The sequence below is a fragment of the Myxine glutinosa genome, chromosome 9 (assembly GCF_964187855.1).
Source record: "Myxine glutinosa chromosome 9, kmMyxGlut1.1, whole genome shotgun sequence".
Lineage (NCBI taxonomy): Eukaryota > Metazoa > Chordata > Myxini > Myxiniformes > Myxinidae > Myxine > Myxine glutinosa.
The window spans coordinates 102,876,431-102,898,487 of NC_136269.1; the positions used below are offsets into that span (position 1 = coordinate 102,876,431).

At 43.8% G+C, this 22,057-nt stretch overlaps 1 protein-coding gene across 5 annotated transcripts; it reads right to left on the bottom strand.

Moving 5' to 3' along the window:
• Positions 1-379: 379 nt before the first annotated feature.
• On the bottom strand, positions 380-21,627 carry ERCC5 (ERCC excision repair 5, endonuclease). Of its 5 annotated transcripts, none has more exons than XM_078784596.1 (17): positions 21,431-21,627; positions 20,516-20,618; positions 17,861-18,036; positions 14,038-14,162; positions 13,833-13,916; positions 8,908-8,980; positions 8,688-8,816; positions 8,354-8,534; positions 7,929-8,005; positions 7,065-7,827; positions 6,756-6,928; positions 4,424-4,543; positions 4,097-4,310; positions 3,731-3,875; positions 3,090-3,286; positions 1,876-1,958; positions 380-993 (listed from the first exon to the last, which is right to left on the bottom strand). In XM_078784596.1, the coding sequence occupies exons 2-17, from the start codon at positions 20,601-20,603 to the stop codon at positions 520-522; spliced, it is 3,102 nt and encodes a 1,033-aa protein (XP_078640722.1). In that variant the 5' UTR covers positions 20,604-20,618; positions 21,431-21,627; the 3' UTR covers positions 380-519. The 5 variants fall into 5 exon arrangements, with proteins under 5 accessions (XP_078640722.1, XP_078640723.1, XP_078640724.1 ...); XM_078784597.1 differs by having other exon boundaries at positions 21,379-21,451; XM_068128653.2 differs by lacking the exons at positions 380-993; positions 1,876-1,958 and adding an exon at positions 3,544-3,599 and having other exon boundaries at positions 2,880-3,286.
• Between the last annotated feature and the right edge of the window lie 430 nt (positions 21,628-22,057).

Here is a 22,057-nt window from a genome sequence, read left to right on the forward strand (position 1 = left end):
TCCGCAAGCGATGGAGGGGGATCTTCAGGACCTGCTAGGGTTGGAGAGGGGATCTTCAGGACCTGCAAGGGTTGGAGAGGGGATCTTCAGGACCTGCAAGGGTTGGAGAGGGGATCTTCAGGACCTGCAAGGATTGAAGGGGCATCTTCAGGACAGCAAGGGTTGGAGAGGGGATCTTCAGGACCTGCAAGGATTGGAGAGGGGATTTTCAGGACCTGCAAGGGTTGGAGAGGGGATTTTCAGGACCTGCAAGGGTTGGAGAGGGGATTTTCAGGACCCACAAGGGATGGAGGGGGGGGGAGGGGGATCTTCAGGCCCCACAAGGGGTTTGTTATGCTGAAGAGGCCTCAAAGATGAAAATGTTATGAATTACAAATCATTTCATTTTACACAAGCCCTTTATTCTTGTATAAGAGAAAAACTAAGAATCGACAACACACTATTAAATGGCCAATGGTTCATCAATTAGCAATTATTTGGGTCCTTCAAACTTTACACCAAGACTTTACAAACCTGCCATTAGGATTTTTTGATTGAGGCCTGGCCACGGCCACGCTTCCTACGACCACGTCCCGAAAATATGGACCGAGCAGACACACGTAGACCATGCGGGACGAAGTCCCTATCGGAGGCGTCATCACTGCTGCTATCACTGCTCATCATGCTGTGACTGGATTTGTTAGTAGTGTTATACATCTCTGCCTTTCTCTTTCTCTGATTCTTCTTTTCTTCAATTGAGGCCTCTGATGGAGGACAACTATGCCTCGAGTCATCTTCCGCTAGACCATGGCTCAGAAACCCACCAGAGACAGCACTAACTTGGTTCGACTGCTGGTCTCCTGAGGTTGGGTTGGTGTCGGGCCTTGGTTTGGAGGCCGAGTAGTCTGCCTTTTGTTTCATTCCCAGGACAGCTTTGCTTAGCCTTTTGCTCCAAAGTATTGTTTCTTGAGGTTGGTCCACCGAGATGTACGAATCCATCAGAGTTTGCTTCTTCTGTGCACACACAATTAAGAAATATATATATATATTAAACACACATTCATCAAAGAAATGGCATTCTCAGCTAATGCACAGGATTCATAGAAAGTTATACAAATCAGATACAATTATCAAAGACAGTTCAAACATGTTTTTCAATCTACAAGTACGTATAATTAGCAATAACATAGAATATATTATTTACCTCTCTCACTGAAGGTGGACAAAGATTATGTTTTCACCGTTGTGTTTATATGTCTGTGAACAGATCTCAAAAGGTTGTAGACATATTCAGACGAAATTTGGTGGAGAGGTTGGGTTTGTGACGAGGACGAATTGATTCGTTGTTGGTGAAGATCCGGACGTTTTTGGTGAAGATCCAGATCGAGATCAGGATATGAGAATTTTTTCAGTGATTCTTCGCAATTGAGTAAAAGGACAAAATCGATATATGTAAAACACGATATCTCGAAAAGTTATTGCCGGATTTGGACGAAACTGGGTGGACAGGTTGGGAGTATGTCAAGGACGAATCGATTCGATTTTGGTGAAAATCCGGATCCGAGCATTTTTGGCAAACCTCATACATCAAACCAAGTCGGTGCTTTTACACAGTGTGTGTACTGTAGTGAACCAAACTCGGTGGTGTAGTAGTTCAAACCCCATCTGAGTAATACCAAAGACTTCATTTAAAAATTAAAAAGGTGCGTGCGGCTTCCTTGCTTGACACTTAGCATGTAAAAGGACATATCACAGACAAATGCCACTGGGAAGGCAATGGCAAACCACCCAGTATAGCCCTTTCCAAGAAACTGCTTCGGTAGCACCAATGCTCTGTAAAGAGTATAGTACATCAAAATAAAATACTGCAGTGAGGTAAGTTGCACATTTCCTCACCTGCTCTCTCGTCATCTGCTGCAATACTGGTCGCAGCTGTTCGTTTGTCTTGGAGAAGTTCCAGCCGAACCGACGTAGACAGAATGTGCGCAAAGTTAAAGTGAAAAATACACAGCACACAGTGGTGCTACTCAAAACAATCATCGTTATAAAAATCAGGATATCCCCATGACAAGGTAATGTGTAATTGCTTCATTTGACCTGTTTTCCAACTAAAGATTAAAAGCTTAATTTTTATCAACAAACAAGAATGTTCAGTTCTGAAATGTTAACTTCCTGGTTGCATCTGCATGGTTTTTTTTGCCCCAAACTTTGATAATCCCCACCAATTTGAGATGCAAATACCTGAGGTCTACTTTTCATAAAGGCAGGTCACTATGTGCGGGTACCCTGGCCGAATTCCATGCACAAGGTTGTCCGCAATAGCCAAAGCAACGGTGGCGGTTTCTGTGGCGGTGCGGCATTTAGATGCTTTCTTTCTGCCTCGTCCTGGCAATGGACGCTTCAGAAAAAGCTCGGTTTTATAGCAGCAGAGAAAACTTTGAGAAAGTCAATTTAATTTAAACAATTGCTCATGAACACAACGGTGTGACCATGTTGGTTGGTCAAGATCCGATAACGCCAATGTGAAACTCAGTAAGATCTAGTTTTAATGTTTCGTGACCAAACCAAGATAATAAGGAATGTATCTCCAATTAATTATTGCACTCTCCAAAGAATGAGGAAGTATGCAAAGAAGAGTGAGTGACTTTTCATAGTTACTACTGGGCAAGAACATCCAAATGACAGATCATTGCTATCTTACTATAATTAACCAAATGTCTGTCTGTCCGTCCGTCCGTCTGTTCCCAGATACCGCAAAAACGGCTGAACCAATCGCAACGAAATTTTAGGTGGGTATTCCTGGGACCCCCCTGGAGTAAAATAGGGTATATGTATTGTTTTTCCAATTAGGAAAATTTTTCAAATTTTCCAAACACGATGGAACAATATTTACCGATATGAACAGTGATGTGGCTTTTATTGAAATTCCACAAATACTTTTTAGATTTTGATGATTTGCATGTGATATGATTTAACGGATGTTTACATAAATCGTTTAAAATAAAAGCCTTCAATAAGCCTTCAATTTCTGATATTTTCCCTTTTCATTTGGGCATCCCAATTGAAGCCCCGCCAGTAGGGCGGGTACCGTTGCTAGTAATAACAAGGATATTCCTTGATTTGCGAAGGCAAAGGTGAGCCCCATGTGAAAGAGCCCTGCCTGGTGTCCACAGCTGGTTCCAGGTAGGCCTGAGCCACGGCCGCTTCTGGAAAACCAGGAGGAAACTCGATATCCACAAGTTTTCTTCGCACTCGACTCGGATGCACCACAGTTCCACCTGTTTTCCGTGCCGCCTCCCACCACTCTCTGCAAACAGCGCATGCCGACAAGAGTATGGCTCCACGTTGCAACCAAGAGCCAATATAAGCTGGTACCAAGGTGCCCAGGCCTATAGCATCAAAATAAAAGTGGCGCATTAACTGGGTATCTACCAAGTGGGCCTCAACAACACCATTCGCACAAACTTAGGGGCCATATATGCAAAGGGAGAATATGAGGTTTAAAGCAAAGTCATTTAAATCACGATATAGAAAGTGAAACAGGGATTATAGAGCAGTGCACACCTGTCACCAGGCCTCGTCACTAGAGCTGTCCTACAATGAGGAGTTGGATAGAAGAGCTAGAAAAGGGTAGAAGGTGTTTGGGAGAGGATAGTTGGGCAAAGAGAAGAAAGGTTCTGCCATTTTATAGTAGATAATGTAGGATGCCTCTATCAAGGGTATCTATGCTGGTAAAGCTGGTAGTCCTCACTTCATGCACACAAAGGGCTGTGTTCCTGGTTCACTGAACTCATTGATAATTTCCACAGCAAGGATGCACCCGACTCCTGGGATACCGTTTGTGTAGTCGCTGCCAAGCAGGTAGGCCAAGTTCACCAGCTGCCTTCTATCCAACCCTGCAGCATGAACACAGCAAGGTGGGAAATGCAAATACTACTTCTCAAACAACCAATGACACGGTGTGGTGCAGCACGAACGGCAAATTGATTTATCTACGTGGCTTTAGAGTGATCCAACTGCTTCTTGCCACCCGAGCTTTATTTGGTCTGATCGATCAATGGCTACCCTCAGTCAACCAAATGCAACTACTTTGCTTAAACTCGAAGCAAGGCCTCACCAAGCATCCTGTGGATTTCAGTGGCCTGGTACAGCTGGACGTCATGAGTGCTACTGAAGAAGTGTCTGTAAACATATCTGCCTCCAAACAGCCAGATGTCGCTGTCATCCGTGATGGTGCCATGTGTCTTGTCACCGAGATCTAGGGCAGCGCATTGTGCTTCGGCCTCCCCGGGTGCCTCTACATAAGGCAGGCCAAACAATCGAAGGAGATCCTGAGGGAGGAAAATAATAATAATCATCACACATGAATATGACCCAAGAGATTACAGGACTTAAAATAAACCACACATCAAGGTTAGTTCAGCATGACATCCGTATGGCACACCTGGCACTCCAGTTGCATCTGCTGAGTGACTGTGGCGGCACGACGATGCTGGTCGCTCTGCTGCTTCTGTATCTCCGCACCTTCTAATCGCAGCTCTTCCTGCAGCCTGGGGAATTCTTCCTGTCATGAAGAACTCATCATAATCAAATAGACCTTAATAGAGTATGACGGTGGCCTAGTACTGAGGACACTGGACTAGTATCACAGACGTTGTGGGTTCAACCCTGGCTTTAAAGGAAGACTCCAGGCATTTTGGAAAGGCTTGAATTCAATCAACCACGGTATACTTTGTTTGATGTCCCATGTTCTTGTGTGGTTGGCCGGGGTAAATTGGCTCAAGTCTTTCATGAACCGGCTGCTCAGACGGCTGGCGGAGGTATGCTCTCTACTGAGTGCCGTTCTAGTTGAGCTATGCTTCGTGTTTCAGCACCTCTGGGGTAGTTTTGTTTCATCCTCGGGACAGGTGTTTTGATATTTTATAAATTGCAACGTTCCGCCGTGCTCACGGGTTGGACCATTTACTAATGAGGGGGTGTTTTGTGATTGTACAAGATATTATAGTCTGGATTTGCTACACAATATCGATATGTATTAACATTAGGAATTATACAATTTTTATTGTGATTATTGTTGCATTTGTATATATCAAACGTAGTTATTATTCCACTCCTGCTTTTTATACTAATACTAACCTCAACTCTTAATTTTGTAATAGTCCTGTCTAGTTAAACATCAGGGAAACATTTTTTTAATCGATTCATCACATGACAATGCTTTCTTTCCTTGAGATGGAGCACTCCCTTTACCCTGTTTATCACCACTCACAAGGTGATATGTTTTGTTGGCAAAGAGAGACCCACCCTCAGATTGTGCACCATGATCGGTTATCTCTCATCTCTCGCGATCTCTCGGGCCCCATTGGTAGCATGCCTCTCACGACGCCTTTCCCCGGAGCCCTCGTTAAGTTTGGGGCCCTGGGCACCTGCCCTGTGTGCCCATGCGTGAATCCACCACTGACACACATGACTGTAGTTACTGATAATTTGACGAATTTACACTAAAATATGAATATCATTGGAATAACCCAAACTTTTGCACAGTACTGTACACACCACCTCATTCGCTATAACGACACATCGCCTGCATATGCACCTGTCAACGTTTTCAGTTCTCACACCTGGCTCCAGGCTTTCCAGGCTCGATTGTGAGCTGTCATCACTGAAGTCATAAACAATAAAATATAACAAAATATGATTTCCGGGATTTTTTGAGCCGGTTACTATGACGTAGACATGATAATATACCCGGAGTGTTCCTTTAAAACAGCAGTGTTAAAAATTGGGATTTAAAGCTTCTGGAAACCGAACCAGGTAAAAGGGAATCACCATCTATCTATCTATCTATAATTCCAGTAATCTCTGTGTGTATGTATGTATGTATGTATGTATGTATGTATGTATGTATGTATGTCTGTGACCGCTGTTTCTCGACAACCACGGGTCCGATATACTTGAAACTTGCCAGGTATATTGCTGGGGACCCGAGGATGTGCCTTTTCAAGGTTTCATATTAATCGGAGAAGTAGTTACCGAGCTATGTCCAAAAAACGATTCAACCAATCAGAGAGCAGCGAGCTATCACGTGTGCCGAACGTGGCGAACAGACTCTGCCTCGGACGGCACATTTGAGAGCGTATTCATTTATTTCACGTTGGCATACTATGTTGCCGCTATGTTGGCGTTAAACGATGTTTTAAAACTAATTAAAACTAATTTGCGATTCTTTCGCTTTCCTGCGCGTTTGTGCATGCTATGGCGATTTCTTTACCAAACTCCGCAAGCCGTTCGCTTTGGACCAAACCATTTCATGTAAATAGAGGGGGGGGATTGTCACCGTACTCGCAAGCCGTTCGCTTTGGACCAAACCATTTCATGTAAATAGAGGGGGGGGATATAATTTTAGATATAGATATAGTACGGGCATGCCCTAGTATTGTCAATTTAAAAAACCAAGTCGTTTCATTATTGACCTTCTTGGAGTGGGTGGATGATCTGCCTACCCCACTTGATCTGGTCAACATGTGATCCCTTTCCACACAATGTGGTTTACCCATAGCACCCTGAGGGAAACTAGGGAAGGGCAACAAAACCTACCTATGAAAGACAGCACCCCCAAAACTATAAATACGTGGTATGATAGATACTCAGATTTATTCCTATGATGGTTTATTTTTGTGCAAGACAAAACAATATACCACTGACCTCACGCACAGCACAAGACAACCACCCAAAATGTACAATTATTCCAAAATGGCCACATCAGACAAACTCACCTCTGTGATTCCTGAAAATTCATCGGTTTCCACCATATCCTCGGACGAGTGTTGCTCCTCCACTGAACGTGAACCGAGTGTTTGAACAATTGCAGATTCGACTGTCGTAACATGGCCTTTCATGCAATCTTCGTCGTCAGACGAAATATCGCACAACTTCACATCCAAAAAATCTGCCGTGCCAAACACAATGGGAAGCACACACAATCTAATCAATAATTTGTACAAGGGCACAATTATAGAGATTAAAGGTAGAAATAGCACAATTATGGGTGACTTGGATGCTACCAGGTTGCTCTGAACTCTCACCTGCATCATCACTCGACTCAGAATGTGAGAAGGTGGTGGACTGTGCATCCTGTGGTACTGTTTGAGTCCCAAAGCTTTGTTCCGAAGAGGACTGTAAAAGTCGTGCAGTCTCAGTAGGGACTTTTGCCTCTTCCACAGTGATACAAATTGGAGTTTTGACAGGTGCAAATACACCTGCAGTAGCTGAGAGGTGTTCTTTGGTGCCTTCCAGTAAGCACTCTGTGCTAAGCTTGGCAGAGTTTTCCTTCAAGTTGTCTACATCATCGAGCATTTTGATTCCATCTTTGGAGGAAGGTTGAGTGGCTTCATATCCAGCCTGCTGGAGACTGGGACCACTCTCGGCATTGTCTACATCCTCACCATTCACTTGTCTCGCTTGTCCACAAACTGAGCCGTCACTAGAGCTGTCTGTTTCACTATCCAGCATCTCAACCTTCGTTTCGCCCATTTTCTTCGCTAGAAGCTGACTTGGTGAGCTCTTACTAGTCCATCTCAATAACCTACTTCCCTTATGATCCTTTGAGTGTTCATTCACAGAATCAGGCTTATATACAGTATTGGGCAAATTAATATAATCTGCTACCAGCTCATGTGATGGCCTGTTGCCCAAACCCTCCTTCAATGGAAGTAATTTTTTCACACAATCCTTATGCACAGCTTCCGAGATAGATTCTACACGCGGATCGATACTCGAAGATAAGGTGGGTCCACCAGCAGATTCTCTGTCTGTCCCTCTGTCCTCAGCCTCAGTTTTGTCCACGACCTGCACAGACAAAAAAGAAAGAAAACTTGTCAGGGCTTTCTAATTCCTCTTGTTTCCATTGTTTTGATTATATGATGGGAGCCAATAGACGGATGAGAGACCTGATTAGAACGCTCAGACAGGTGTCGATTTGGGGAATGGTCAGCTTCTCCAGTTTGTGTCTTCGCCTTCTTCAACCCTAGAGGAAAAAGGCAAATACTTAAGTTTTCCAGGCTGAGCAAGTGCGGAAAGCTGAAATACTATCATTGGTATTGTTGACTAGCCAATCAGAATCCTTCACTACATTATGCTCATACGCATAACAACAACAACAACAACAACAACAACAACAACAACAACAACAACAACAACATGCATTTTAAAAGGCCATTTTCCCTGCTAGAGCGGGGGTTAGCCTTGCGGTCCCCATGACAATCTTATGCTCATACGCATAAGATGCATAATTAAAGGATGGTACAAAATTAACATAGCGGACACATCTAAGAACAATGTGGACTTCATCTGCAGGAAAGTGAGCAATCGGTACCTTCTATAAGGATGTAATGACCACCGTCTTCAGAAACGAGGCGCTGGGCCTCAACGCTGCCCTCCATGGGACATGGATAGTTGGACTGGCCCATTTGCTTTGTGATGCTATCCAAACGTCGGGTGAGCTGGCTGCGTTTCAGGAGACCATCAAGTTGGAACTTGGAGAAGTCGAGGGATTCCTGGAAAGCACAGCATAAACAAAGTGTCCGACATATTGGGGAAAATAAAGGATTACATGAAGGTACATGGAGATTTATAAATCACAGCCTAAATTGAGATTACAGCATGAATGGTAGATGGTTGTACTGCAGAGGTATACAGATTACAGATACCTTGGGCATGGCATGTTGGGGTCTGCGTTTTAGTCGCTCTCTCTGCTCTGATAGCAGCTCATGTTGTATTTCAGAAGGTAGGGAATCCAGCTCTGCAGTTTCCATCAAGTCAACTTCCTCCAAAGCGTCCTGATGAGGCACAATGAAGGATACACTCACCAAGTATGTAGCCACCGCTCACCCATCTTACGGACAGCAACTCACAACACTTAACCCTCACCTGCAAATCATCTCGTAATTGTTTATCTGTCCTATACTGTTCTTCCTCTTCTCTTTCTTCTTCTTCCAAAATTCTACAAGATAACACCACTTCGAGATAAAAATATAAAAATGATTGATCAATTATTTTCATCAATCAAATACATTCATTCCTTGATTTAAATGAATTTCCATTCCAATGAAACTTTAAAATCATCATTATTTTTTGCTGGGAATTGTATCGGAATCCTGAGTTTGACATTGAAGAAATTTTCTGCTATACATCGCCAACATCAGATGGGCTTGTTCCCACGAACACCTTTTCCCAGCAATCGTGAAGCATGTCAAAGGAATTATCCTATAAACCGGTAGGCTTGAAGCCTGAGGCCGACACAAACTGGGTGCTTCTGAATGACTGATTCCGATCGGCTGCATCCTTTTGACATTTGATGATGCTTTTAAGAGTCACTGTTGGTCTTTTTCACATAGATGAGAAAAGTTATAGGGAACTCATGACGATTGTGAATATAACACTTCTGTTTGGAGCAATGGTACCTCATGTTCCGCAGGACGTATTATTTAATTATATATCGGGGAGAAAAGAAAATCCCAATTTTTTTTCCTATTTCACTCAAGATTCCGACATAATTATTGAGGCCATGAGTTCCGATTGTATAAATATCGATTCAGATTTTGAATAACAGCTTTTCATAAGCCTATACGATAATCTTGCCTGGAGCCAATCACACCGCACCTAGCTTCACACAGCCAATCAGTGTAACAGGGAATGGCCGGACAGACAGAAATATTTTTCATATATATACTGTATATACAACAACAACAACAACATGCATTTTAAGGCCATTTTCCCTGCTAGAGTGGGGGTTAGCCTTGCGGTCCCCATGACAATCTTCTCCATTTTGCCCTATTTTCTGCATCTCCCCTTGTTAACCCCCTTGCCCGCATTTCTTCTTCCACCATCTTTAGCCAAGTCTTTCTCGCTCTTCCTGGTCCTCTACTTCCCTCTACATTCATTTCCATCATTCTTCTCAACCAGTCACTTTCATCCTTCCTCAACACATGACCAAACCATCTCAAACTGTTTCTCTTCACAGCATCCATCACAGGCTCTATTCCCATCATCTTTCGCAATTCATCATTTGTCTTCCTCTCTCTCAACGATACTCCACACATCCACCGAACCATTCGCATTTCCACACTTTCCAGCCTTCGTTGCTGCTCTACGTTCATTACCCATGTCTCGCTCCATAAATCATAACACTTCTCACACATGCAGCATACACCTTTCCCTTCAGCTTCAATGACACTGCCCTCCTCATCAGCATGCCACTCAGTTCCCAAAACTTCTTCCATGCACATCTCACTCCAGCAACCGTTGCTGAGTCTGATCCACCTTCTCCATTCAGCATGTCTCCGAGGTAACAAAATGTTTTCACACCTTCCAGCTTCACGCCGTCTCGAAGATCCAACTCAAACTTTCCGCCATCTGCAGCTCCCTCTGTGCACACCTTACACTTGAATGTAGCTGCCACACTGGTTAATGACCCTCTCAAACCACTACATTTTTGATGAACCCACTCAGCGCACATTGTACATTGAATGGAATTCACTCCGACACCCTTCCTGCACACAGCACACGGCCACTTCCCAGTTCTTTCCACATCACCACATGCTTTACCACTTGCCATCACCTTCGTTTTTCCGATATTCACCTTCAGACCTTTTGTCTCCATACATTCCTTCCAGTTGTTCATCTTCTCCTTCAGTCCATCCATGCTTTCCGCAATCAACACCAGATCATCTGCATACAACAACTCCCACGGTAAACCCTCCTTTACGTTCCGAGCCAGCACCTCCATCACAGCTACAAATAGTAGTGGACTTAGTACCGACCCCTGATGCACTCCCGTCTTCACCTCAAACTCACCACTGTTCCCGTCCTTCGTCCTTGCAGCTGTGCGTGCTCTTTTGTACATTGCCATCACTAATCTGATCAACCATTCCTCCACTCCTAACTTCCTCAATGCCCATGTCACTACTTCACGTGGAACCATATCGAATGCTTTCTCCAGATCAACAAACCCAAGAAACAACTTCTTCATCTTCTCCATGTACTTCTCCTGCAACTGCCTCACAATAAAAAGCACGTCTGTCGTTCCTCTTCCTGGCATAAATCCAAACTGAATTTCGTCAATCTTCACTGTCTTCCTTATCCTCCTCTCCAACACCCTTTCCAATACCTTCATTCCATACTCCAATAACTTTATCGCTCGATACGAGCCACAGACCAGAGGGTCACCTTTCCCCTTGTATAGAGGGACGAGGGTACTCAGATCCCAATCCACTGGAATGCGGCCTTCTTTCACCACCAGGTTACAGATCTCTGTCATTCTCTTCACACCCCAATTTCCCGCTGCCTTCAACATATCTCCCACAACTCCCGTCGGCCCTCCCGCTTTTCTACTCTTCATTGCTTTTATCGCTTCCTCAACTTCCTTCTCGGTTATCTTCTCTGCCGGTCATAAAACTGGGTTACTCTCTATGTTGCCAACCCAATCATTCTCTGCATTCAACAGTATTTCCATATATCTCTTTCCTTTAATTCCATCTGGGTCCACAACAATTTGTCCCACTTCACCGTTCAAGCAACTCACCCCCCATCACATCACACCTCTCTTTCACTATCTGCTTTGCAATCCTGAATACCGCTCTCTGACCCTCTTCCGAATCCAAGCGTTCATTTTCATGCAGGCCTCCTGCGCCTTTGCTACCTCTTTCTTTGCAGCCTTCTTGGCTGCCTTATAACTTTCATGCTCTGCCTTTTCTGCCCCCATACCCTTCGCCTTCTGCCACTCCTTGAACTTCTTCCTCTTCTCGTCAATCTTCTTTCCAACTTCATCATCCCACCACCATGGTTCCGAGTGCCTCGGTGGTCCTCTTGTCCATCCACATACCTTACCAACGGCTCCCAGCAGACTATCTTTCATTGACATCCAACCACTTTCAAGCTCAACCACATCATCCTCTACCATACTCAGCCTCTCTTTTAATGCCTCCCTCACTGTCACCTCTTTCCACCTCCACACCTTCATTCTCGGTTGGTACTTTACCCGCCGAGCTCTCCTCGCACCTTTCAACCTTATGTCGCAGACAACCAAGTGGTGCTGTGAAACAGCCTCCTCCCCCGGGATCACCTTTTTGTCCCGGAGGTGCCCCCTATCTCGCCTACGCACCAGCAGGTAGTCAACTGTTGTCGTCGACCTACCTGACGTGTATGTAACAAGCTGATTATCCACTTTCTGGAACTGAGTATTACAAATCAGCTCCATCAGCAAACTCCAAAATCCTTTCACCTTCTCCATTTCTCACACCATATCCGTAACCCCCATGAACTCCCTCAAAACCGTCCATACTCCTTCCCACATGTCCATTTATGTCTCCTCCTACCACAACAACTTCCTCATCTTTCACGTTTTCCATCAGCTTCTCTATCGCACACCAGAACTTGTCCTTCTCTTCATCGCTTCGACCAACCTGCGGAGCATATCCCGAGATGACGTTCACCAAGAGCTTTCCCATCATCATTTTCACCATCATCAACCTATCACTCATTCTAGTGATATCACTCAACACCATTCACACCCTCCAGGCACCCTTGCCACAGAAACTTGTATTTCTGTCCCTGCCTACCCTTCACCATTCTCACACCACTTCCCTTCCATCTCGCCTCCTGCACACAACATATGTCCACTCTTCTTCTGACCAATACTTCCACCACTTCTCCTGATCTCCCTGTCATTGTCCCTACATTCCATGTCCCAAACCTCAGAAACCGATCTCCACGTCGGGCATCAGACGTTTCGTCGTCATAAATGGAGTGATTTCCACCCTTGCTTCGATCGGGTTCCCCACCTTGAGTTTTGACGAGAGGGAGTGGGGTCTCCCACGGGGTACTTTGGGCTGTACCCTGCCCATATGTAGTTGTAATTGTTATGGTTCTCTTTTTGAGGCAATGTTTTTATGGCCGGATGCCCTTCCTGACGCCAACCCTTTTAGTCGCCTCTTACGACACACAGGGATACGGTGTACCTATTCTAAACTGGGGTACACACCGGGGAACATATATATACACAAAGAATTAAGTTAAGCACCCCCCCCCCGTTTTTTTACAACCTCGCACATTACAAGTTTGTTGTCGTCAAAACAGTGTAATATACCCATGATATTGCTATATTTTCTGGAGAAGTGATATTATGGTCACATAAAAACATAACAATCATGCCGTTTTCAATATTTTATTCTGAATAATTTAAGGTGAAATTTTTTGGGAATTTTAGGCATATTTTCACCTCAATTTAAGTATGGAGCTATAGGTCCATCACGGACAGTGTGGATGACGTTTATGTTTTCTAACGTACAGTCATTGTTCTGTGAAGACCTCTAGCGATCTTTGCGTCAATAACGTGTGTAGGACCCACGTGATCGGATCACTGACTCAACCAATCACTTTTTTTCACTTTGATCACTCAATTTCATCAATGGATAATTGCTAATGTCATACCAATCATTATTTGATCTCACATACCTTAGAATATATGCCAATGTATACATATACACAAAGAATATATATTAGGGGGTGCTTACCTTAATTCGTTGTGTAGGGGTGCTTAACTTAATTCTTTGTGTATATATACACACACACATATATATATATATATAGATGTTGAAATTTGTTTTTTACACTGGCATGTCTTAGACTATTGCGAGTATCTCATTCATATAATTTTTGAACATCCCTCATAAGTATAAAAGCTGTTAATACTCACTCTAAGACCCACCATAAAGACAGAAACTAGAGCTTCAACCATATGGCAAATAAAATTGGTTTGTTCTTCATTTCAGCCAAAGAAAAGTTTGATTCCCAACCTATTGCTCTCTTCTGATAGTGGAGGAAGCCGGAACACATCTTCTGCCTCTTCCTTTCGTGCTGATGGACCAGGTACCTCGACTCTGCAAAAAGAAACACTAACATTACTACTATGTATAAAGCAACGGTGTGTAGGAATTAGAGAATGGTTGTCGTTTACTGTAAATTTCAAACAGGACCTTTGCTGTGGCTTGATAATCTCACCTTTCTGGAGGTGATCCACTGCTAGCTGTGGCAAGTGCTTGTTGCTTGAGAAGAACTCTGAGCATTCTCTTTGCAAGACGGGAAGAGTCACGCTCAGCATTATCACGCTCTCTCTGGCGGGCCGCCTGTTCAACACCAGTAAAGGAAATTAATGTTTGTACTACGCACGGTGACAATATAAAATCTCCAAAAGGACAGTCTGACAAACCCTCCCATTTACTTTCTTTAACACAATCCACTTGAAGAGCATCAGTAAGTCATACTCCTGGTTCTCACTATGTCATGATCTTTCTTGGGTGAATTATATTTCAAAGTTGGTCTCTAAAGCCAGTTGTTGACTAGGCCTCCTGCATTGTACAAAGTCCTTCCTTGGCACACCTAAATGCCTATCCACCCACAAGACCTTCATCTGATGAAGTACTGCCCTCTTCTCTTGGATGGTGCCCCTGAATTACACCTTGTTTGCTTAACACTGTGGAAACCAGGACCTTCAAGATCATTGGAATCTCTCACATCTGTTGTAGAAATGATGAAGAAGAAGCTGTCTTCCGACGCCTTTCGGCGAGGACTTCTCAAATGAGAATCAAGACGGCTTCAACTACAGTTCCACTGAGATTTATTCCCTCATCGTATGGAGAGAAGCCAACACTATTACACACTTATACTTTACACGGAAATACAGACAGAAAACGACGCGTTGTTCACTCGCAAGCAATCTCTACTTCCAAGCCTCGCAGTGTCCCTTTATATATAGCACAACTCCCTTTGATGCTGTTCAGTTGGAATTTCGAGGTCACTTGCAAAAGCTTGGTCGGGTCCAAAACCCAGTCTCTATGGCACCATCGACATGTGTTTCTCATTGTCCAGCCTGCTAAGGAGTTTACACAAGATTGTGATAAGAAAAAAGGAGACTAGGATCGTGATTTGGGCCGGAAAAGTCATCATTTTCTTGACCTTTTTCATCTTACTAATTGACTAAATGCATTCCAACCCAGGCTGTGTCCACATTCTACCTCTGTGCACATTTGCCAGGGTGATAAAGATCAACTCACAGATGTCCAGTGGTTGCTCGATCTTCTGTGCTGAAAACTAAATGCTATAGCTTTTCCCATTGTAAAAATGGAATCTGCAATTTCGAATCAGAAAGTGCAGGTAATAATTCGCCTGCACTTCACCCATATATCCTTTATAATTCTACACATCAAAGCCTAGTCTAAGGGACTATCACTTTCTCATAACAGACACGTCGATGTCTCTCTTTCTTCTACTGCCTACTTTTTGGTCTTGCACTCTCTGCTCTTTCTGTGCCTTGTCGCTCCAAGGTTTCTGTAGAGTGCACACAATTCACCATCAACCACCTTCTGGTGAAACTCACAAAATTCAGAATAACTGCTCACCTCCACACTCATTCGTTCCTCTTTATTTTCCCCACCCGTGAAATCAACTCCCATATTCTCTGCAATCATATTGTTACAGACGTGGCTTAGATGTTAGTTTACCGAGCGGTTTTGGTATGACCACGTCTGCACAAGTTACCGATTATACTCGACGTTGACGAAGCCGCGCCACGCTGGCTCAATAAGAAAAAGAAGACACCCGGCTGGGTTATAAAATGACGACACCAGGGATACGGTTCTCAAGACCTCCGGAGGAGATTATATTCGTTACGGAAAAGGTTAGATTACAGGGGCTAGAGGTACAACATAGAAAGACAAGCACTTAGACACAATCTTATATTATTCCCCAACAGACGACAGGCAAACGGGACAACGGCTGACTCACACGGGGGTTGATGGAAAGGACAGGCGGGTAGTGATGGCTCCAGGTGCACCTGTGCTCAAAGGTTAGAATCGACCCGGTCCGGTCCAGAGATGCGGGAGGTTTCACAGCGCTCGGAGGGGACGTTCTTTCACAGGCGGGCCTTTCTCTCTCAGCGCTCGCAGGTCCTTCTTTCTCCAGCTCGGGGCGCATCTCACGTCACATCCGGCGCGTGGCCGCGTATATCCGGCGGGGAGTGACACGCCCTCGGCTCGTTAGCTCCGCCTCGTGGAATCGGCACGTTGCTTCTCATTGGGTGCGTGCGGGGGGTTTACCAGGCTCCGCCCTTGACGAGGAGCTGACAAGGAGCCCCTTCGTGGTAACCCCGTGGAGCGCATGGTCTGGAGCGCATCGTCTGGAGCGCATTGTCGATGGCGGCGAACCGAGCCGGTGGGAGGACGCACACCCCCCCCCCGCGCAGCGCCGTGCCCCTCTGTTGGTGTAGACGGGGAAGAAGATGGGAGGAGGTATGGGAAAGGTCCTAAACTCACTACTGGTGCCATATAATCACATTCTGGTGCAACGAAGAGTCATAATTAATGGAAACGAGGCCTTAACTGACATAGACTAAGAATAACTAGGAAGATGTCCGAAAGTTGTCTACGTGTGGTGCGGTGGACCTGGGCACGACATTTAATGGGGGAATAAGGGGAAGGTCGGCTCTACTGATTGTTATTTACATGCAATGGGACTAGGGAATGGGGGATTGGGGAAAGTTGGGGAGTATTGGAGAAAATAGGGGAATATTTACAAGCGGATATGGAGGCCAAATTCCATATTCGCAACAATATTCTTCCCTCCATGTCTTCAAGACAGCTGTTCACCACCACCTCAGATCATCCCCCATCCAAAACCATCTTTTCTACACTTGTTAAACCCCTTCCCCCTTCCAATTCCCAAGCACACCACCATCCAAATTTTCAGTTTTTCCTTCCTGAGAGTCTGCATCTGTATCCATCTTGTCCACCCCGTGCATCTTCCCCTGCCCCTCTTTCCTTATTTTTATATTTTGATAACACATGGACACTGCTAGGACTTCAAGGAAAGAAGTCAGTGTTTCAAAAAAGTGGATCTGGGGTGAATTAACGGGGGTAGAAAAGATCAAGGTTTTGGATGGGGGAAGATAAGAGATGGTGGTGAACAGCTGTTTTAAAGACCTGGAGGGAGGGGTGGGATTGAAAAGAGTGGGGGAGTTTGTTCCAGAGGCGGGAGGGAGAAAAGGGGAATGAAGGAGTGAAGGTGAGCAGAGAGCCTAGATTTTGGCAGTTTAACCATAAGAGGGTTGCTGGCAGATCTTGTGCGACCTGTAGGAATATTTGGGAGACAGAGAGAGCTGGGGGAGCAAGGCCGGAGAGGAGTCGGTAGAAGACATAAACACCACCAACCTGCCTGCGGTGAGCGAGTGAAAGGCCCTCGGAGTTAGCTTCATCACGGGAGATTTCAATGATTCTCAAAGCTTTGGTTTCAACAGCGTGAAGACGAGCTAGGTGTGAGGCAGGAGCACCAGCCCAGAGGGGAGAACAGTATTCCATTGAGCTGCAGTTGAAAGCCTTGTATGTGGTGAGGAGCTCAGGTGTGCCAAGGAAGGACTTCGTACGACGGAGGATGCCCAGTCGGCGACTGGCTTTGGAGGTCAGCTTGGAAATGTGGTTTTCCCAGGAAAGATCATGGCAGATAGTGAGACCCAAAAGCTTTTGTGACATAACTTCTTGGAGAGGATTGTTGAGAAAGTAGATGGGAGGGTTATTTATCCAAGTCACCCTCGTTTTTATGCTGCAGCTATGCTTTTGGTGTTTCCCTCTCTTTATACTGTTCCTTTTATTCTGTTGCGTACTTTTGTTCTGTTGTAGTGTTTTCACTCTTCCACGATCCTTGACCTTGTACACAAAAAAATAATAAACACTTCTCAAGAAACTCCAACTGTTAAAAAGATACTCTCTACTTTATTCCTGAAGCAAACACACAGCAGTGGATAAAGATGGTTTGAAAAGAAAAAGAAACTCACGAGGGTTTTGCGTTTCAGCAGAGGAGCCACACCATCAAACACAAAGACTGGTTTGATACCATAATAGAGCAGCTTGCAAATCCGGTGGAAAAGAGTCAGGAGGTGCGCATGCTGCATTTGAAAGCCCTTGCGATCGCGTACACCCTTGATGGCCTGGTTCAGCCAAATGCTCAAGTCTGGTTGCAAATAAAGGCAAACACCTGTGCCGCGCAGCTAAATATATATTAACTAAAACATATTCTGAATGTTTGTTAAATCTGGGTGCCTGATAGACGTCCAACTGTATATGTAAATATATAATACGTAAAATATGCAGTCACAGTTGCCACTGTACAGCATCTGTAATAAATGTTGACGTCTTAACACTCACTGTACATCATCCGTAAATGACAAAACCCACAGACACTTCTCTAATTGTATCACCCTAAAACCTAGAAACACCAGCTCCCTTTGGGAGTGACTGTGCCCATGTAAGATCACGTGACGTGCCATTGCCTTTGATCACGTGACACTCAGAGAGAGAGCAAAGCTCCACAGGTCGACTTTGTTGAAGTGTATTGGCCGGGTTGCATAAACCATCCTTAAGGACAAACTTAAGGATTCCCTTAACCTTTCCCTTAAGGACATCCTTAAGTTGAGAATGGTTGCATATACGAATATCCTTAAGTTTTTCCTTAAATCCTCCCTTAAAGTTAAGGGAGCCCCCCCACCTCCACCCCTCTGTCATTGGCTTTTCTCCACCAATTAAAAGCAAGCTTTCATAAGTCACCCGGGTATTAAACATTTCAAGAAAGGTCATGATTCATTGTTTGGGTTGACGTCAGTTTAAACTCATTTGCATACACGTATCAAGCATTTGCACACAGTATCAAGCATTTGCATACACGCATCAAGTAGCTCGACGCGCTTTATGGGTTAAGAAAAGATTTCCTTTAAGGTTTCCCTTAGCTAAGGATTTCCTTATGTGCTGTTGCATAAACATCCCTTAGGAAATCCTCAGCTAAGAATTTCCTTAACCCTAATCTTAAGGAAATCCTTAGGAGCTGCTGCTATGCCAGGCAACCAATCAAATTAGAGATAGGATGCTTGTCCGAAAGCAAGAACAAGTAATGATTGTTGCTGCTTATGGTTTTGCAGGGGTTTTTTGCCATTTATTTACCTCTGCCACCTGGTTGTGTTTTCGCCCCTGTCTGTTTGTTTGTCTATCTGTGTGCAGGATATCTCAAAAGGTTATAGATTGATTTGGATGAAACTTGATGGACAGGTTGGCTATGTGACAAAGACGAATTGATTGTATTTTGGAAAAGATTTGGATCCGCACAGGAGAATTTTAAAATATTTCATGCGATTCTTCACCATTGGGAGATGGGGCCAAAAACAATATAGAGCACGGTATTTCAAAACTTTGTGGACAGATTAATGCAAAACTAGGTATATGAGTTGGGTATACGACAAGTACAAGCCAACAATTTGATTTTGGTTCAGGGCCGGACACAGATCCGGCCTCTTAGTGGGATACAAAACGTAAACTCTCCAGCCTGGAATAGGATTGCCCACTACCGCGTGCCATTCTTGTTACCCTCGCCAGAGGAAAGAGTATTGCATTTGAGTCCATTTGTTTGTCTGTTTGTCTGTTTGTCCGCACAGAATAAATATGATTTTCTCTGCAACCGTTGGTCCGATTGACAGGAAATTTTCACCATAGGTGCAACTCCACTTGTATATTTTTTTAATGATAATTATGACATCATAGGTAACGTGGTTCGGCCGCCATCTTGGAAAAATCGAAAAACTTTGCACCTCTATATCTCGGAAAGCGCTGAATAGAAAAAATTGACACATGGCTCATTGTAAAGAACTCTCCATGGGGAATAAAATATGTTAATGATGATGTCATAGGTGCCTCGATTATGATGTCATAATTCGACAAGTACAAAACTTCATTCAATCAAGATGAAATTTCTTGAGCGCCATGTCGGCATAAACTGGTGGAGAAAAAAAAATAATTATGACCATCGGTCACGTGGTTCGGCCGCCATATTTGTTTTTTCGCAAAAGCCTTAAAACCACTGAAAATACATCCTGGTGAGGGTTTGCAATCTCCGATTGCTCTTTTTCTTGTTGTATTTGCTTCTTGCTTTCCTTCCCCCATTTGACCATAACTAGTTCAATTAAATATACTTGGTCTTGGGGTGAATTTGCATAGTCGTGATCACTCTTGTAATCAGAAAAGTCGTTTTAGGGTTAATTGATTGTCCGTTAATTGGCTATGGCAATTAACGATGTCGATTCATACCGTGCTGCATGTCTCTCAGCTTCGCTCGACATTAATTAGAGACAAGGCGTGCGACACCATTTAGGACACCTTGGCCAATATTAGGGTAACGCTTGGCCAATACGACGGTCCCACTGGCACGGAATCTGAGTGGAAAGACCTGTAATCCAGCCCAGGGCAGACAACCTAGCTGGTTATTACAGTCATGTTGAAGCGACCAACCTGGATCGCAACAGCTGACTGGAACAACCCCGCCTAGCTACAACAACATAGTAGATACAGCTTGAAATGTTACAAACACGAACTCGGAATAAAAACGCGGATTGGGGAATACAAAAAACAACAACTACGTTTTAAAGCATTTAAATAGCCAAAGATACCAACAGCCAGAACTTTCCCTCGAAGGCCCTCCAGTGAGGATGTCTGTCCGGTGGGACCCAGCAGAGTCCACAAACCCGTCACGCCCATTGCTTCAAGTGAGGTCTGAAAAATTGTGGAGGGATATTTAAAAAACAGCACAAGAAGAAAATATCAACAAGGAAGAGCGCAAGCATTCCACATCTTCACATGTGCAGATTAGACCAGCTGATTCCCAAAAATAAGGATGAGGAACAAGATAAAATAAAATAAATTGTTTTCAAAACACCACATCGCGACAAATCATCTTGAGGGAAATTTGCTCTTTTCTTGTCCGAGATCAGAATAATGTCTGAGGTTTCTTAAACACAGCTATTGAAGACATTTTGTATGATATATTTATATATGTATATACATTACAGGGTGTTTCAAAAGTCTGGAATCATCGGGGTATTTATTAGTATTACATCTCCCACAGAGGGTGGATGGAGGTTATGTTTTCACCCTTGTCTGTCTGTCTGTCTGTGAACAGGATATCTCAAAACGTTGTGGACGGATTCGGACAAAACTAGGTGGATGAGTTGGGTAGGTGACAAGAACATACGATTATATTTTGGCTCAGGTCCGAAACCAGATCTGGCTTATCAGTGACAGTAGGATACAAAACGTAAACTGTTCAGCCTCGTGGAGGTGGTACATGCTCTACCTAATAGCCTTCTAGTTTTATAACTATATTATAATTGCTCAAATTGCGAGCCACTGACAATGACATGCAGACACATATCGATTCTTGTAGGAAGGTTTCTTTAAATAAAATTTAAAATAAATAAATTTTAAATATTTCCTATGGTTCCGGAATTTTGAAACACACCGACTTATGACTCACCCTGTATTATACATTGTACTGTATATGCAACCAACGAACGAATACCGAGTACCTGTGGCTTTAAAAATGCAACTCTTCCCCATTAAACGGCCTTGTTTTTGTCATATTATTTTCCATTACATAATATTTTAAAATAGTTTAAGGCGCCAGAAGTATCATATGGTTATCTTCGCCTCCCCTGAACCAGGGCGAAAGTTGCCACTGCAATAAAAAATATTCCGCTCTCTGTAATGTAGGCGAGAAGACGCTGGGGTAATACACCGCCTAGGTTTCGGTCGACCAAAAGCAAGTTTATTAACAAATAACCTCGTAATTTAGGAGTTGAAAAAAGTTGGCAAAACATATATACGAACTGTTTTTCTACTTTTGTTCTAAATTATTTCTTTCAAATTTTGACGAGGTTGGCGTTGTTGCAGGAACCCAGTGCAATAAATAGTGGTGTATAACTAATATAGGCGTAGTAAGGCTGGTTTCCTGATTTTCATTTGCATCTCCAACTATCAAATAATATTATTAATATAGTATTTATATTAAGAGTGGTTTATTCTGGGTTATAAGCAACTTAGGCGGTGTATGTATCAGCCTAAAAATGGGCCATTGCTGTTTAATTAGTATATAAAATCAGAATTAAACCGTTGAAGAGAATATAACATGCTTTTTATTTAATGACATAAAAATG

Bases quoted from the DNA above. Each gene is read 5' to 3' on its own strand.
- ERCC5 (XM_078784596.1), bottom strand. From the start codon at position 20,603: ATGGGCGTGACGGGTTTGTGGACTCTGCTGGGTCCCACCGGACAGACA. The intron at 8,817-8,907 runs GTGAGGGTTAAG...GTGCCTCATCAG, and splicing joins AATTACGAGATGATTTGCAG to GACGCTTTGGAGGAAGTTGA. The intron at 3,287-3,730 runs GTGAGGACTACC...CGCTGTTTGCAG, and splicing joins CAGCCCTTTGTGTGCATGAA to AGAGTGGTGGGAGGCGGCAC.